The 19514-nt window shown below is 28.5% G+C and overlaps 1 protein-coding gene across 7 annotated transcripts in view; it reads right to left on the bottom strand.

Annotated features, from left to right (window-relative positions):
• The window catches only part of LOC107444168 (sarcoglycan alpha), a 48286-nt gene that overhangs the window by 6344 nt on the left and 22428 nt on the right, over nucleotides 1–19514 (bottom strand). For 4 of the 7 annotated variants that reach the window (XM_071187984.1, XM_071187985.1, XM_071187981.1 and 1 more), the window contains exons 4-10: nucleotides 18202–18274; nucleotides 16405–16603; nucleotides 16158–16332; nucleotides 12881–13095; nucleotides 7208–7231; nucleotides 6075–6242; nucleotides 2792–2851 (exon numbers count right to left, since the gene is read on the bottom strand). In XM_071187984.1, coding sequence (XP_071044085.1) covers nucleotides 2815–2851; nucleotides 6075–6242; nucleotides 7208–7231; nucleotides 12881–13095; nucleotides 16158–16332; nucleotides 16405–16603; nucleotides 18202–18274 — 891 coding nt within the window. In that variant the 3' untranslated portion in view covers nucleotides 2792–2814. The other 3 variants (XM_043052233.1, XM_043052234.1, XM_071187983.1) reach the window with 3 other exon arrangements.

Genomic DNA, 19514 nt, shown 5'->3' with positions numbered 1-19514 from the left:
GACAATAGCAAATTTATCGAAGATATTCACACAAGAAAACTTTCTCCTATACTAAAAGCAACCGAATCCTTTAATTGTTTTATAGCTATTCAGTTTCAAGTTTTTTTCCATAGAAGTTAGTGAAAATTAGCAAAACCTATAGCAAGTAGCATTTAAACATCCTTATTTCTTTTGTTTTGTATTATTACAAGAAAGCAACATGAAAACTCTCTCCTTTTATCAAAGCGACAAAATCCTTTAATCAGTTTCAAGTTAAGTTGAAGTTTTTCCTTCAAATATTACAGATAATTACATCAGTTAGCATTGAAATAATACAATTTCTATTGATTACACAAAAAGAAGAAAACACAATTTTATATATAATAATGATAAATATTTCCTTATGGTTGGAATAAACTTGAATTAATTGATTTTTTTAATTAAGAATTAAAAGAAAAAAATAAAACAACTGTGAAAACGGCAATACTTCACAAATAAAACTAAAAGCAATTCACTCTAAACAATTACACTGCAATTTACATCAATGGATTTAGTTGTAATATGATTTTTTTTGTATTAATTTTTAATAATTTCTTTTTACTGAGCACAGTATTGAAGATTGAAGTTATAAAAAAAACTCAACAATTTTTAATTATTATTATTTTTTTAGTTTATAAAAGTCCCTTTAACTATTACTTAAATCTGCATTGTGCAATTCTAATCTAAAACAGTTACTTCTTGTCCTTTTAATTGTTTCTTTTAATGTCCTAAATAATTTTGAATTTATAAAAAAATTTCTTCAAAATAAATTAATTTTTTCATTAATATGTACATCAATCCTTGCTAAAAATGCTACTAAAACTGAATCTAAATACAAATACCAAATTGAGCGAAATATTTTCTCATCTATTACATTTTTTGAAAATGAACTGAGCTCTTGGATTTGAAACCAATTGCCTCACTTTCATGCAAGCTCTAATTGAGCGTCCAAATTCAAAAACCTACTTCATTTTACATGTAAGTTACATAAAAAAAATTGGCTTACTTTTTTTAAATAATTTTTTCGCTCAAAAAAATTACCCAGTTACAAGAAATACTATAAGTGTTAATGGTAGTTAAGCAACATAGAATGCGGATAAATCTGGTTTCCTCGTTTTATTGATATTAATGAGTAAATTTTTGCTTATGACTAAGAACACCGTTATTGATTTAAAACATTATGTCCAACCTTGGTGTCAACCTTGCTGTTTTCTCACTACTTCTTTAAAATTTGTTACAGCAAGCTATGTTAAACAATCTAAAATACAAATGTATTTTAGGGAAAACAATACTCTGAATGAAGTTATTCACCATGACACTGGAAGTGTCAACTTTTTTAATGCACTAAATTCAAAATACATAGACATAGTTCAATGCTTCACAGAGCAATAAAAACTTTAAGTGATTAAAAAACATTTCTGGTATGAAATGACTAAATAGTAAAGATGCTTTAACAGTACTAGTTCTTATTGGTCATTGTAGTAGAAATGAGTTGAATGCCAGCCATCCCTCATATCTCCTACCAAACAATGATTTCTTAAACTCAAATCACAGCATCACAGAATTAAAAAACCATTTAGGTAATCAAAAAAAAATTTCTAATAGGAAAATTTGCTTTTCTTAGGAAACTACATAGATGGTGAAATTAGTCTTAAGTCAACAATAATAACAAAGATATTAACAAGTAATAAAATAAATGCTTTGAATATTAAAATAATAACTTTCTAAACTACTTAAATGAGACATAGAAACATCATTTGAGGAAGAGAATCTGAGCCCAGTGCACACATTTCTAGAAACTTATAGAGCCCAATACAATTGATACCCATATAACAGCTGCCAATTTTTTTCAGATCTTCTGAAAGATTTTATTTTCAATTTAAAATTATAGAAAATTTATGCTTCTTTATTTATTTCTCTAATTTATAAATTTATTTTAATATGACATTGACCATCATTACATCTAAATATATTAAACAGACTTATGAATGCTTGAAAACATGACTACAACTTCTAAAATTCAATCGCCATTTTATTAGCATTAAAAAAAACATTCTCAATAAGAATAAAAGTTAGTAGGAAAGCTCAAAAATATTTTACCACTAATAATTTTTCATTCGTTTTCAAATTTACTAATTGATGTTGAACTTTTGATAAATTGTATTCCATTTCAACCATACAGAAAGAAGCAATAATTTAAGGTCTAGACGCTGTTCTTGTATGCAGTAGCCTCCAAATTTATATTCACTAATGTCAAAATCATCGAATTAGAAAATAAGAATATTTTGACAAGTTTATTTAAGTGAGGCGCTGACCGGCCTGTGTAGGGGGCAAGGAACTGTCCTTGCATCAGAAAGGTTCTGGGTTCAAATCCCGGGCAAGGCATGGATGTTTCTTTCTCTCTATTTGTATTCTATGTCCTTTCTCCTTAGTGTGTGAATGTGACCCACCCTATAGACGGGTTGTGGTAGTGTGACGTGGGTGACGCTGCTCCACCGCCGTGGCTGCCCACTGGGCAACGAAAAGAGAGTTGGCAGTTCTGGCACTTTCTGTGGCCAATGGACAATAGTTTCAAGTGCCCGCCATTAAAAAAAAATGTAAGTGGGGCTCCTAAACCTAAAGTTTTTCAACTATTAAGATTCTGTGTCTGATGTGTTATCGATAAAAAAAGGAAAGGATTATACAAAAATTTGAAAATGAAATTAAAAATAGTAATAATGCTAATAGAAAAAATGCTTAAGCTGTCTGTTCTTATGATTAAAAAAAATCATACCTTTTACTTAACTAGGTGTAAATCTAATGAGATCCTAAGTTATCCATTTTCCTAGGCAGCCTGCAAAAAGAGAATATTTAAAAGCTCTGCAAAATGTTTTGTCAATAACCATGCAAAGTCTAGTGGCAGCTATAATGAAATACAATTATTTTCCATCCTGATTGTTTGAAAAATTACTTCCTTTTCAATTGCCTAAACTTAACATGCAACCTAAAGAGAAAATAATAAATAAAATGAATAACAAATATTAAAAAAAAACTTTGGTTGATTATATGGTTTTATAGCAATTATTTGAAATTTGTGGTAATTATTGTATATCACATCATTCTATTGCTTATCATCATATCGCTGCTCTCTTTTTAACACCAAAATTAAAAATAAAAATAAAGACAACCCCTTAAATTGTTTAGATGAAATTACAAGAGTGAGGATTTTCTAGCTTATTCACTAAATTAATTTATAACTTGCAATCTTTACCTGGAAATAGTAAAGGGGTGTATGCCATGTCCCAAGAGGCCTTTGCTTCATAGCTCATTTCATGTAATGTTAAAATCATTTATTGTGTGAAATATGAAAGCTGTTTTATCTTGCAAGAGTATTTCATACTTGTTTACTAAAGACAGTTATGTGCCCATCACCAATTACCTGGCTTAGTCACTATTTCAGGATCTATTTTTTTTAGGTTTAAATTCAAAATACTTAAATTGTCCACCAGCAAAGAATGAAACTTGTTGGTGACAACATGGTTTATTTTTCAGGTCTATATCTTTAATATTAAAAATTTTTAAACCATCTCTAAAAGTTTGTTGATAGATATTCACCTTTAATATTGTGTTTTTCAAGCATTTTTTTAAGTAGTAATTGCAGCAGAATGTCTCATTTGAAATCCATATAAAAAACGAAAGAAAAATAACTATTATAACAATTTCGAAATTTTTTTTCGGCAAAACAAATAATTCAAGAATTTGTATTTTGCTGATGTTTGATAGCTACTGATAGTATTTCTACAGCATAAAACAAAAGAGTAGTCGATTAAGTTATCTGTTAATCAGGGGTCAATCACAAAGGTATTCCACATTAGACATTTATTTTGCACTGACTCAATAGCTCTAGATACATTCTCTATATTATTTATACACTTTAATTTAGTAAATGTCTGAGTTCTTACTTCACTTTGATTCATATTTGTAAGAAGTACTTTTAAATTTTTAATAATAACAGAATAATAAATAATACTTAATACAATCTTTTCTAATTTTTTCACATAATTACAGAGTTATTGCTGATATGCTATAATAGCATGTTAAATGTACAAAAATTTGAAAGTATGAAGCAAGAATTTGTTTGCTTATATATCCCAAGAAATGCAGAAATTTAATCGCCAAAAATGATCCACTAAAATTTTTTTTACTCCGATGCCAAAAGTCATTGTGCTCTTATTTTCATGATCACTACCTTTATTTTCACAGTTAAAATTAAAACAACATAATAGTTCGTTTCCAGATTCAATATGGTGTCGATTAATTTAAAGTCCTCAACAAAAGCTTATTTTTACAGTGTAGACAGACTTTATTGAATAATAAAGTCATGTTAATGATTTTGAATAAAAAAAAGTTCAGCAGTGTTTTAAAAGCAGCAGTAATGTTAAGAAAATAAATTGTTTAGTGAAAGAGAAGGGACCCAAGTTAATGTTAATGCACCACAAAAAATTATTAAGAAAAAAAGATTCATAAAAAGACAGAACTTGAAGACAATAATTATAAAATAAAATCTTTAAATTCATTCTATGAAGAAAAAAAGTAGAAATTATTAAGAATGTGTTTCAAATTTTATTTTAATTTAAGCCAATTAAAAAGTCAGTAAAGGAAACTTGTTATACAATCATCCACCTATACATCTTAGAAAAATAATTGAACAGTAAAAAATATTGAATGTTTAGTAAAAAAATATTTCGATCTCCTTCGCTGCATTTTAGTCTAATTTTACATTATTGAATTGTTATCTTTATCCAGATGCTAGTTATGTAAGATTAATAAATTAAAAACAATGTTTTTCCTATTTTAACTTCATATTTTATTTATTATTTTACTTGTTTTTTATTCATGACAAATTTATCATACTAAGTTTTTAATAAAAATAAATGTAACATGACTTAGCTACTGCAGTTGCACAACATTTTACAACACCTATTTTGGACTCGTCTAGTGCTGCATGCAAAACAGCTTTAAGTGCTCATTACAGAAAGAAACCCATACTGCTTAAATCAGGAGAGTGTGGGGGGCCATTTAACAGGTCCACCATACCTAATTCATCAGTGCCCAAAAGAGACATTCAAATATGTCCACAATGGGCTGGTGCCCTCTCATCTTGAAACCACATATTCACATAATGAAATATGCTTTGTAGAAGCTCTTCTAAAAAGACGAGATAATTTGCTGATTTTCTGGATTTGAACATCTTTGCCTTGCAAAACACAGTGTACCCCATTTCGTGATTCAGCTACAGCAGTCAGTCTAGCATGTATGCTGGTACTAGGTTTGCCTTCTACAGCAGACATCACATTCGATTTCATGGTCACTTATTGCCTGCCTTTTCAATTTCTACTATTACATAGCTCTTACTATTATTCTAACTATTATGCTACTTTCTATATCTACTTAAATTGTGATGCACATTTGCACAAATCTTATGGTTCAATACGTTTCTGGGTATGACCTGTTCTTAATACAATTTTTGAGCCACTCATGCATTGCTATCAGCCAATCTGAACACATATTGAAGATCTGCCAACTTACTGTTCACTAATGTTTCATGGTCTCATCACTATTGCTGGAACTATTGTGAAAAACAGAAATTTTCCCTTCAACGCTCTGAATAGCACCACCTATCGGCATACAATGAAATTTCTAATAATGGATTCAACGTGAATCTTCGACATTTTGAAGTCACCTAACTTTTCTTAAATTTTGTACAAATATTTATGGTATACCTTATATATCTCAGTAATTTGAAATAATTGAAGTATTGAAATACTAAGATAATTCATAAAATAAAACATAACTGGTGATAATTCATTCAAAAACAATTTTCGTAAATAGAAAAAAATCACCAGAAAAGATTCAGGAACAAAAATTTCGTGAACAGGGTAAATATCAAATTAAGAACAATATTAATTAATTGTTTATGAGTTCTTTAAAAACATTTTTAAAAAAAGATTAAAAGAAACTTAACCCTTTGTTTTGTAAATAAAATACCACTTTTAAAAAACAAACTTATATAATACCTCAATGTAAATCCTTTGGGTAGGGTAGAAGATGGGCTATCAGTGTGAGAACAAGGGAAAGAAGATTCTGGTGTAGAGCCTGCACACTGCAAACTGTCTTGTTTTACTGTTAATCGATGAATATCACTTGATGCATGCTGAATTGAATTGTAATGATCCAGTTGCATACTGTTAGCAAAGAAAAAAAGATCACTAAATTTATAATGTGTGAAAAAATAACCTGAAAATTTCGAGATAAAATGGTACAACATAAATTTCAGCAGGCAATATTACTTTTTTAAATGTAGTAGAATGTGAATATAATTGAATTCATTGTTTCAATAAATAATGAAAATATTTATTATTCATATCTGCCAACTTTAAATCTTTCTGGGGATGATTTTTCCCAGTGGTGATTGTAAAATTAAAATTGAATTACAATAATAGGCAGAAATATGCTATTTTGTAAGATCTTAAATACCCCATGATACGATAATCCTTTATTTAAATATTTACCTTTAATATTACCATAAATATTTAATATTACCATTAAATATTGCCATACCTTTAAATTATTTATTAGAAGTATGGTGGTTAAAATCATTTTAAAGTAAATTTATAAATCCAAAAATAAATAAAAGGCATAAATTTGCAAAGTACATTAAAAATGGCAGATATAGTTAGAGAGATTTACAAGTTGTGTTATCACAAAAATTAAAATTTTCAAGAAAAATACACAAATCAATAATATTATCAAACTGTAATGATAATAATTATCTGTGAGGAGATGCCAAATATTCTTCAGATTATTATTCTACTTCCTTTGGTGGCATCATTATGATTAAAATAAAACAGCAATGCAAAGAGAAAGGTATGTAATAATGCTTCAATTGTTTCTTTCAGTGAACTTATTTAAAAGCACTTTATTTTAATCTTTCATGATTTCATAACTGTTATTTATGCTCTTAAATAATATTTTATTAAGTAATGAGGACTCATTTAAACGATATTTTTTGCACATGTTCACAATACATTACTACTGAATCTCAAATTTTATAAAAATAAACAAATACAAATATTAAAGAAAATTTAAAGCACTCAATGTTTTTTGCTGTAAGAAAGTTAAATGGAAAGAAATACATAAAGAACTTTACCTAGTGACATCACACTTCTGATCTCTGAAAATAATTTTAAAAAAATTAAACAATTTATAAAAACTTTAATTTTTTGTACAACAATAATAAATACAAAACTCACTGATTTGAGTTATTAAATATACAGTGTGCAAAAAAAATTAACGGACCACCCATAATCTTAATGTTTAAGGGGATGACCTCAAATATGCTTATTAATTAGTGCAGATATTTTCAGTTACGAAATCAGACAAAAAAAAACATATTTTCTCTGAACAAACATACCTTTATTTCCACAAATTCAGATTTTTGATCAAAGAAATATGGTCCCAATAGTTTGCACCCCCTTATGTTAATTTCACTTTTTGTATATTTTGCCTCATCTAAAGAACTTTTCTAGCGAATTGAAACATTTTTGCACACAATTATAAAATTTGTTTTTCCAATGATCATTCCAAGCAAAATATAATTTGTGATAAGTTTTCATTATTTTATTTAATAATAATCAAAAAAGTTTCAACAATCAGGTTTAAAATCTTTTACATCATTTTAAAGAATGCAATCGAATCAATGAGTTCAAAAACTGGTTGTCTCCAACAAAACTAATTTTACAGGAGAGACAAAAACTGAATAGTTAAGTATCAGCTTGATAAATAGAGCTTTTTTTTGCTGCTAAAATATAGCCGATTACAAAATATTCTATTGCAATTGTGCAATAACATTACTTAATTTTTTAAAAAAATAATTAGAACTTGGAAATGATCATTTTCAGACAAAACCGTCAAGTGAATACTATACATTATTTAATACAAGCAAAAATATTAATAATTTGTCATTAAAAAGGAAATAACGGTTGTTTCTAAGTCTTAGACTATATATTCATGGATATTTGTGTAGTTTCAGAACTCTTTTGGATTATGACTATCTGTGCTGCAAAATATGCTTCAATAACTGGTTATGGTGCCACATTTAGGGTAATTTTTTTAAACACATTAAGTATTCATTTGTATAAACCACCACTGAAAGGAGATATCAATTTCACCAGGCGTAGTGTTTTTATAAGTAAACTTACTATGACACCTGAAACTGTAGTTTCTCATTTCTTGCTTTTCTATAGAAGCATTTTGATAACACACTTATCTTATAATGCCCCAGCAACCAGCTTTTGAAAACAAGTATCATATTATTTATAATTGAAATAAAGTATTTGTAGTCATCTCCTTAATGCTTCATAGTTACTTTTATGCCTCTTTACTTTATTTATTTATTTTTTGGCATATACTATCTAAAGAACTAACTGTGGATCACTCATTATATGACAAAAAGGATCAACAAAATAACTAGCCTAAACTAAATAATTAATTGTTACATTTACAAATAGTTTCATATGTAATAACAGCAGCCACCTGGTGATATATTTCCAAGGATATGGCATGTTTTCCAATTAAATTGAAGATTCACTGCACGTAATATACTATACTAAGTAACAGGACGTGAATTTTTTCATATTTCCTAACTATGTATCTCCATCAACTGAACTTAAAAATGCAAAAATATAATTTTTTTAAAAAAGTGGGGACGACTAGTTTTCAGTCTCATTGATTCAATTTTACATGGCAAAATACAAGATTTGAGCTAAATAGTTCCTGAGAAATCAAAATTTAAAAATACAACTTTTTTTTAAATTTACAACTTTTTTTCTCAGGTTCTAATTCAAATCTTAATTCTTCAGGTTCAAAATTAAGAAAGATTACATCTCCATCCACTTTATGATTTGTTATTTTTATTACATATCATTTCCAGGCAAAAATTATGAATAACAATAATGATTATCAAAATCTTATCACTTTCACCTAACATGCTTAAAGAAAATTAAAAAGTTTTTTCAAGTATTGGGCAGATCATTTCTTACAGCAGATCATATATTACTGAAAAATTCGAGAAATCCAAAGGGAGTGGGAATGTCCTACTTTCTCCTTCTGACCCACTTTCTATTTATATATGTAACAAATTTTCTGGGTACTTAAATGAAAAATTTTGGGAAAATGTCAATGTTTCTTTCTCTTATACTTTGTTTTCTTTATATTATTTAATTTTTTTTTATAAAACGACCTCAAAATGTTTTATTACCAAATTTTAATTCAGAAACAGTTGCAATAAAACACAATATAAAATTACTATAATGCTCCTAACTTTTATTAATATTTTCCACTTTAGAACTTTAAATTATACTGCCATAATCTAACAATATTTATTTTCTAATTAAGTATATTTAAAATAAAAACAATGAAAGTTTAAAAAAAATCAAAATTTGCAGTCACAAAATTATAGCTCCAAGACTATTTTATTACTATATAAGCCTATTTTTAAAAAGGTAGAGAAATTTAAATTATGGCTAAAAATCATATCATCCTGCTTCTGACAAGATGGAAATTGGCTTACAATAAAAAAAATAGATTTCCTTTCATTTTGATAAAACACCTTAAGTTTCTTAATCAAGGCACATATGCTGGTCAAGGCAAATCAATAAGTGAGGGTGTTGCTAAGACACTCAACATAAAATGCCCATTTCTATAACATAAACCCTAAGTAATGATGCAATGTTAATATCTTTTACCGTATTTTTCAGCGGAAGAGCCGCGGCGCTATCGAAAAAAAAGATGTTTTTTTCCTACATGCGGCGCTTCCGATGCAGCGCCGTTTCCGACTAAATATTTTTTAGTAGCAAAAAAATTTTTCAATGAAAGTTTTATTAATTTTCTGACAGAAAGACTATTCAAAAAAATTAATACCGAAGTCGACGAAATATTCGTCTGTATCGCGATCTGCTGCAGAACATCGCCAATTCTTAGCAAACTTTCGGCAGCAGCCAGTAAGAAAATAAATAAACGAAATAATAATTTTAAAAAAAACATCGCATAAGGAGAAAATTCAAAAGGTATGCATCTTGTATCCACCCCCAGCTTAAGGAAAATCGCAAGCTAGAAATCTATTTAGCGCCTTGGCAATTGTAATTTGAGCGAACAGAAAAGGAAGTATAGGACCCTAAATCCGACACTCACGGGACTGACGAAATGCCGAACTTCGGATCTCTTTTGGAAATTCCAATATGGTCCCTAAATATTACTATAATTCAATTCCACTGTTAATTTCAGAAAAACCAATAAATTTAGTCAAGTTTCGATCGTAGATTATGATGGGGTGAATTTAAAACTGGCACATCTTAAGAGAAATTTTACTAATCAAAATAATAATCTATATAATATAATCAAGAAGAAATAATCAGAATCCTATGAAGAAGAAATAATCGTTTCTTCTTTGGAGTGAGATCATAGTTCTAGTTTTTTCTTTTAGATAACATTTTGTTTTAACAAAAGACGCTTACCTCGCAAGAAAAACTCGCAAGAAAAAGAAAAAAAGCTAACAGGGAAGTTCAAAAAATATATTTTTTTTTTAACAATTAATGCTAAGAAACTAACAATGAATGAGCGATCTACCTTGGTGGCTATTACAAAAACAAGCTAAAAACTAATAATGATAAAAAAAAACAAGCAAGCAACAATTAACAAGAAAAAATAAAAAGCGGCAAAAATAAAAAAAATTAATGAATCGAATAAAAAACCGCAAAAGGGATAGAATTCATTTTGTTGTCCACCTGGTAGTTTCAATGTTAACTGGGTGTGGCCAATTTATAGTCAAACAGAGGAGGGAAATTTGGGGGCAAATCAGTAAAGTGCAAGCACAGCTGTCAAGATTGATTGATCAGTTTTTTTCAACTTCCATTTCTTTATTTTGTTCATTGCAAATGCAGGTGTTCTTACTTCTCACTTTATTTTAAACTGCTTTAGAAACAGATGTTTCCTTTGACACAGATTTTTTATTTTATTTTCAAGCTTCTTTTTCATTTTTAAAAGATAAAATAAGTTACTTCAACAGAATAAAATTTCAAATAAAAAGAATATAGCTGATTTTTTTTGTCTTATCAATATAAATTTCTAAAAAAAAAAAATAAAAAAAAAGATTAGATCAGATTAAGTGCCGAATTTTGGAATGCTGGATTAGGAGTCCTAACTGATTGATTCCTCCTAAACAGCTCCAATAGAAATGACACGTGGAGGAGGTGAGGTACACCCCTCTTTTAAACATTTTCTTCTCTCCTTCTAAGTTGAGTCACATTAGGTTATTTCCATTGAAGGAGAGGGCATTCTACCCACTAAAATTCTACCCTCAAAGATTGTGAAAGTGAAACTTATTTCCCCTTCGCTCATTCCTTCAGAATTATTTTGGGGCTTGCTTAGTTAGTTCTTATTTTGTTATTATTAGCTGTTTCTTTATTATGTATTAGTTTTTCCTCAAATTGTTAATGGTAATAAATTTTAAAATCTTTCTTTTAATAAATTTTTATTTTATTTTTCTTATGACATTGTTCTACGGATTTCTGTAATCAGATCAGCCTTACTAATTCAGCTACTGAACATATAAATATTTTTTTGCTGTTCTTCTGTTTTTTGGTGCAGTGCCAACTGGTTTGTGCGGTGCCAACTGCGGAACAACTTTATTTTATATAGTTTTGTTGCTTTCTTTTTTTTTTCTTCTTTGTTTTGCTGAAAGAGAAAACTTTTTTTGTTGCTTTTTTTTTTTTGCTGAAAAAGAAATTTTTTATTATAATTTGGAAATTAAAACTTTACTTTATGAAACGCATAAAATAATGTAATTTTTTATTATACAGATATTCTAAATGGTAATTTAAAGGTCTCATCTAAAAGGATGCTGATATGCGCGGTTTAGCGCCATTGCGGCGCTTGCGCCGGAGCGGTGCTTGCGCCGGAGCGGTGCTTACTATAACTTTTTTTTTAAAAATTAAATTTTTATCGGGGTGCGGCGCTTGCGACGAAGCGGCACTTTAGCCGAAAAATACGGTACTTGATTTTATATTTTGCTGAAGTCCTTCAGTTCATAGTCTCTCATATGTCTTAACCTCTCTATAATATTTATGATTCTTCTCTATCACAACTTAGTCAAAAATATTCATATCAAAAATATTTTTATTATTAGCAGACAGATATCTATACGTACATCTTGCATGTCCACTTATTTCAGAATAGATAAATCAGGCATTTTCTTGTTAACAAATTAATCTCTTTATTATAAGGGTCTCAATAAATTACTAATAAAATTCTTCAAAAATCAGGAAAAAAATTTAGAGATCAGAAATATTTCGTGAAATCGAGGGTCACTAAGAAATGTATTCAGTTAAAATAGATTTTTCCTATCACCAACATAACAAAAGCGAAGGGAATTCAGATTTTTCATGCTATTGTAATTGCAGTTCGTGATATTGAAGAACTTGTGTTTTTGCAGTTCGTAATACAAAGGTTTGATTGTACTTCAAACATGAAAGCTTTTTTTTAAATTCCAATTTTTTATAAAACTTAAATGAGTTCCAAGCTTATTCAGGCCATATACTAAAGTTTGTATAGTTTAAAAAGATTTATTCAAACCTGGTACTAAATTACAGGACATGCATGATCAAATCTTTGCACCAACCTAATAAAATAAATAATTCTGCCACAACAAATAATCAGCGATTAGACAAAAATGCTTACATAGAGAAGACGTACAGAAGAGACAATTTTAAAGCATTGTGTATCATAGCAAATATTAAGTAAAAAAAATAGTATAACATTAACTTACATTCCTTCCTTGTTACAACACATTATGCATGTAAGGGCAGTTGAAATTATGGCAACAATTGCAGTAGGAATGATTATAGATACAATAAAATCTAGAGCAAAATCTCTTCGAGGAAGTTCTATTGATTCAGGGTGAAATTCATCACTTGTAATTGCTGTAGAAAAATGAGTATTGTCATAACTTGAGCCAGCATTTCTCTCTTGCTTTTGAAATAGCTAAAAAATATCACAAAACTTGTAAATTAAAACATGCATATACATATACATAAAACATACATATACATACAAAACATAAAATTAAAACATACATATTCAGATAGTAAGATTGCATGCTTAAATAAGGGGGGAATGCAATTTATGAAAAAATAATAAATAGCTGTTCTTGAATTCCACGAAAAAATAACAAAAACAAGAAGTAGTTTAAAAATTGCAAAGAGATATGATAGAAAATATGAGCTTCTTTAAAAAATTGAGCTTTCAGAAGCTTTCTGCAGTTCGCTTAGCCAAAACTAAAATCTGGAATAGTTAAGAAAAATTTTAAAAATTTGACAGCCCCGCCAATACAATTTTTAATAGTCTTATTTTGACATAGCAAATAATTTTATCAATTTAGTTTGTAAAATACTTTGAAATAATTTTTAAATCACAAAAACCTAATTATTTTTTATACACAGTACCTCTAGATTTGAAGAAAGAACCCATTTTTATTATCCTATATACTGTAGCCTTTTGGATAAAAATGTAGTTTTGCGTTTCAAAAAGAATAAAATACTGTACTTAAGGTTATTTCTTGCAATATATTTGAAAAAGATTTTAATTAATATATAAAAGGTAACAAATAAATACACAAGCTTGATGGAATAACAATAAACTACCGTATTTTTCGGCGGAAGCGCCGTGGCGCTATCGAAAAAAAAGTTTTTTTCCTACAAGCGGCGCTTCCGACGAAATATTTTTTAGTAGCAAAAAAATTTTTCAAGGAAAGTTATTTAACATTAAATAATTTTCTAAGAGAAAGACTATTANGCGGAAGCGCCGCGGCGCTATCGAAAAAAAGTTGTTTTTTTCCTACATGCAGCGCTTCCGACGAAATATTTTTTAGTAGCAAAAAATTTTTTCAAGGAAAGTTATTTAAAATTAAATAAATTTCTAAGAGAAAGACTATTAAAAAAATTAATAACTAAGTCGACAAAATATTCACCCATATCGCGATCTGCTGCAGAACATCGGCAATTGTAATTTGAGAGAACAGAAAAAGAAGTAATAGGACCCTAAATCCAACACTCACGGGACTGACGAAATGCCGAACTTCGGATCTCTTTCGGAAATTCCAATATGGCCCCCAAATATTACTATAATTCAATTCCACTGTTAATTTCAGAAAAACCAATAAATTTAGTCAAGTTTCGATCGTAGATTATGATGGGGTGAATTTAAAACTGGCCCATCTTAAGAGAAATTTTACTAATCAAAATAATAATCTATATAATATAATCAAGAAGAAATAATCAGAATCCTATGAAGAAGAAATAATCGTTTCTTCTTTGGAGCGAGATCATAGTTCTCGTTTTTTCTTTTAGATAATATTTTGTTTTAACAAAAGACGCATACCTCCCAAGAAAAAAAAAAAAGCTAACAAGGAACTACAAAAAAAAAATTTTTTAACAATTAATGCTAAGAAACTAACAATGAATAACAACAAAAAACAAGCAAAAAACTAATAACGTTAAAAATAAAAGAAACAAGCAAACAACTATTAACAAGAAGAAAAAAAACAAGCTAACTATTGACAAAAAAAACAAACAAATTAGCAGTTAAAAACTAATAAAAAGCGGCAAAATAAAAAAATTAATAAATCAAATAAAAAACCGCAAAAGGGATAGAATTCATTTTGTTGTCCCCATGGTAGTCTCAATGTCAACTGGGTGCGGCCAATTTATGGTCAAACAGAGGAGGGAAATATGGGGGCAAATCAGTAAAGCACAAGCCCAGCTGTCAAGATTGATTGATCAGTTTTTTCCAACTTGCATTTCTATATTTTGTTCATTGGGAATGCAGATGTTTTTACTTCTCAATTTATTTTAGACTGCTTAAGAAACAGATGTTTCCTTTGACACAGATTTATTATTATTATTATTTTCTTTCAAGCTTCTTTTTTATTTTTAAAAGATAAAATAAAGTAAGTTACTTCAACAGAATAAAATTCCAAATAAAAAGAATATAGCTGATTATTTTTTATCTTATCAATATAAATTTCTTAAAAAAAAAGAAGAAAAAAAATTAGATCAGATTAAGTGCTGAATTTTGGAATGCTGGATTAGGGGTCCCATACCCTTTTCTTTTCCCCAACCCCTTTAAAATGTAACTGATCGATTTCTCCTAAACAGCTCCAGTAGAAATGACACGTAGAGGAGGTGGGGTACACCCTCTTTTAAACATTTTCTTCTCTTTCTAAGTAGAGTCATATTGGGTTATTTCCATTGAAGGAGAGGGCATTCTACCCACTAAGATTGTGAAAGTGAAACTTATTTCCTCTTCGCTCATTCCTTCAGAATTTTTTTGGGGCCTGTTTAGTTATTTCTTATTCTTGTTATTATTAGTTATTTCGTTATTATGTATTAGTTTTTCCTTTAATTGTTAACGGTAATAAATTTTAAAATCTTTTCATTTTAAAATCTTTCTTTCAAAAAATTTTTATTTTATTTTTCTTATTACATTGTTTTACTGATTTCTGTAATCAGTTCAGCGTTAATTCAGCTACTGCACATGTAAATAATTTTTTTGCTGTTTTTCTGTTTTTTTGGAGCGGTGCCAACCGGTAAGAACAACTTTATTTTATATCGTTTTGTTGTTTTCTTTTTTTCTTCTTTTCTTTATTGCTGAAAAAGAAATTTTTTATTATAATTTAGAAATTAAAACTTTACTTTATGAAATGCATACAAAAATTTAATTTTTTATTATACAGATATTCTAAATGGTAATTTAAAGGTCTCTTCTAAAAGGATGCTGATATGCGCGGTTTAGCGCCATTGCGGCGCTTACTATAACTTTTTGTTTTAAAAAAATTTCATTTTTATCGATGTGCGGCGCTTGCGACGAAGCGGTGCTTTCGCCGAAAAATATGGTACTAACAGAAAGGATGGGGTCAAATTTGAAATCTTAAGTTTTGGATATGAAAAACAGACATTCCACAATTCATTAATAAAAACTTCCTACAGACGTATATTACTTGTATAAAATGTTCCCAGAAAAATAACCAATGAAAATAAAATAGTTACCAAACGAAAACTGCACCAGTCAGTTACAAAATTTCTACTTCGAAATAGATGTTCAACAGATGTTCTTTTATAATCTCGTGGGCATGGTTGTCTGTTTCTTAAAGGCTGCACTTCTCGTTCCAAATCTAGTAAGTCACGAGAAAAAGTTAAACTTCCTCCAATTCTAACGACAACTCTAAAAAAAAATATTATGTTAAGCAACAATTCAATAGGATTAAAAAAAGGAAGCTTATTTTGAAATACAAACCCTTCTTTCATGTTAGGATTTAGAGGTAAACGCCCTCCCACATCAAGTGAAGAAACAACTTTAGTGACATATATATCTCCACTACCTTTCCATAAGTTAGAATGAAATATTTCTATCAAGCGTTTAAGTCTGTCAGAGCTAAACATATCTTCAACATTCAAGTTCAAGAATTTCATTTCAACTTCATACTCAGAGACACCTATAAAAAATTTATATGAATGATAAAAGAGTACAATAAACTTTCTAAATATTGGCACCTAATCAAATCTGATTATATAAATGTTGCTGCACTTAGGAAAAAATGTATAAAAAGTAATATAAGATATATACTTTATTTATTGAAAAATAATAATCAGTAATTTGTCTATGGTTAGATTCATTTATCTAGAAAGAAGAGATTATTTACAAAGGTTTTATTTAAAAAGTTAAGACTTTACTTAGAAAGTGAAAATTTTATTTAGAGTTTTATGATTATCTTTATTTGCCAATAGGAAAAAAAAAATTTCACAGTAAGATCAAAATTGAAGTTCAAACCAATTCTGATAATATCTATTAAAAAAAAGACCTCTTATGTTATGTAACAGTAAAAAAAATTAAAAAGATTCCGTTGTACAAATTTTATGTTTAAAATCATATATTATAGTTTAAAAGATTACTAGATCTTATTAAAAAACTTTATTGGTTTCCAAAATATGCAAATGAAAACAAAAGTCATCAAGTTACAATGCTCAAAAATAGGACTCAAGGAGGAAATAGGAAATCTCAAGACTTGCTATATGTGAATAAGGAGAAACAAAAGTGACTTGAAACATAAAATGTAAATGTGTCCATGAAAAATAAAATTGAGAATCAAAACTAGAAAAACCACAGTAGCCAAGAATAAAACAAAATAAGAAAACTTACATGGCCAAGAGGGGCAAATCAGGGTAAAATTCATTTCCAATTAATGTTGTCAACAAGGGGATCAATCTGTGGAATTAACCCTTCTATAGATGATTCAGCTCTTGCTTAACTCAATAGACTCAAATCCCCCTCTTCTTCTAACCGTTTATTTTCCTAGTTTGTTATATAATTGCTAATATTCTCTTTTGTTTTGATTTTTAAGTCCTTTTTAAGCCTGTTAACAAAATATAATTTAAGTCTATTAAAAACTGTAGTATCAGTTTTGATCGCTGTAGAATTTGCCACAAACCAAACACTATTAAAAATGTAGACTTAAGAAACACGATAGATATGTCCATTAACAAGAATTTGTCAAATCATCAACTGCTTTATATTTTTTTATATCTTAGACATGAATTCAACTTTGGCAGTGTCAAAATTAGTTCCACCCCAGCCACGTTAGCTTCTCTTGATGCCCAGGAATTTTTTGTTTTATTCAAAAGAGAGATGATTTCTCCGTGTTAAAGAAATTAGTTCCTTACTACTTCTCCAAATCATGTGGAAATGCATTTTATCTTAATTTGCCCTTCTTGGCCACAGTGGTTTTACTTGTTCTGTTCATTTCTTTGATCTTAATTTTTGTTTTACTGTTAACTACTACGGTTTTTCTTGTTTATTTTCTTTCTCATCTTTATTTTCCTTTTTTTGTTGGCAACTTTACATTTTATAATTCAAATCACTTTTGTTTTTTCTTATTCCCATCTGGCAAGTCTTGAGAATGGGCACCCAATTTCTGAGCACTTGAAACATATCGACATTCATTTCGATATACACATATTTTTGAAGTGAATGACTTTTTTTAATAAGTAATATCTCACCAATTCAGTTTTTTGGAATTATTTATTTAATACTTACTAGATCTATTTTCCACTTTCAATTCTAAGACTCTGGAAGCAGTTTGGTATGTATTTGTATTCAAAGCAATAATCTGAAACAATATTAATACAATTTTAAAGATAATTTTTTTAAATCAAATGCATACAATTAATCAATAAGAAGCACCTTATTAGATGTATAAGTTTATGCATTTTGCTTCCCCAGATGGAGTTGTAACTAAGAAAATTAAAATCGGGTAAACTTTATAAAATGGGAGTATCTCACAAAACCATCAGTTAGAAAAAAATAAATACAAAAGTTTCAGTTTTTATTTTAAAAAATGTGAAACGTGTCTATTTTTAAGTTCTTATCTGATGATTCTCAAGATACGACATCTTTAACAGTTTATACTTGATTTTAATTTTCTCTGTTACAGTACCATCTGTGATGCAAAATGCATAAACCTAGTGGTCAAGTAAGGTTTATTTCTGGAGAATCTGAAACTGCAATAAAAAATAGGGGTTCATATTAAAGATTTCAAAGTTGCCCCTACCCTGTCCCCTGGGGGGGGATGTGANCCGGGGGGGGGGGGGAGATGTGGAAGATCAAGTTTGGTATTATTGGATAGCTTTAAAAAAAATTTAATGACTCTTTTCCCTTTTTCGATTCGATGCATACTTTTCGAGATTGACCATTTCCAAACTTTTTTGCAGAATGTATAGTTATTTCTATTCAATATATATATATATATAAGTTCAAAATGAAGATAGAACAAAGAAAAATTATAGACATATGAAAAAGGGGGGGGGGAATAATAATGGAAAAAAATAACAAACTGATTAAAAAAAAAAGAAGAAAAAAGGATGAAATTTTCTAAAAAAACCGGAAAATAAAAGATATAATCTTTTCATCAGCCCTTGTGATTATATCCGCAAAAAAGAGTGCATTCTGATATTGTATCAATATAGCCAAAGCAAAATATATTAATACAATAGTGTGAGGAACACTCAAAAAAAAGTTTTTTACAAAAATTACAACAAATAAAATAGAACACAATAAGTAAAAATAACACGTAAAAACAGAAAATAAAATAAAAGATAAAACAGTATAAAACAAAATCTATAAAGCGAGTAGCGAAACCAGATGTACTTACATGAACGGGAAATTCTTCAAGAATGATTTAAAAATATTTTCGCAACAAGATTGCCAGATTACAAAATATGAAAACAAAAGCGCAAATTGAGTGTAACTAGAGGAATTTAAAGTGCATACTGCATTGCTGAAGTGATTTGTTATGCTGTGCATTGATTTGTTAGTTACCAAGGATTTAACTAGAAATTTATAACAATAAA

The sequence above is a fragment of the Parasteatoda tepidariorum genome, chromosome X1 (genome assembly GCF_043381705.1).
Source record: "Parasteatoda tepidariorum isolate YZ-2023 chromosome X1, CAS_Ptep_4.0, whole genome shotgun sequence".
In the NCBI taxonomy this organism is placed as follows: Eukaryota; Metazoa; Arthropoda; class Arachnida; order Araneae; family Theridiidae; genus Parasteatoda; species Parasteatoda tepidariorum.
This window is presented reverse-complemented; position numbering and strand designations above follow the sequence as displayed.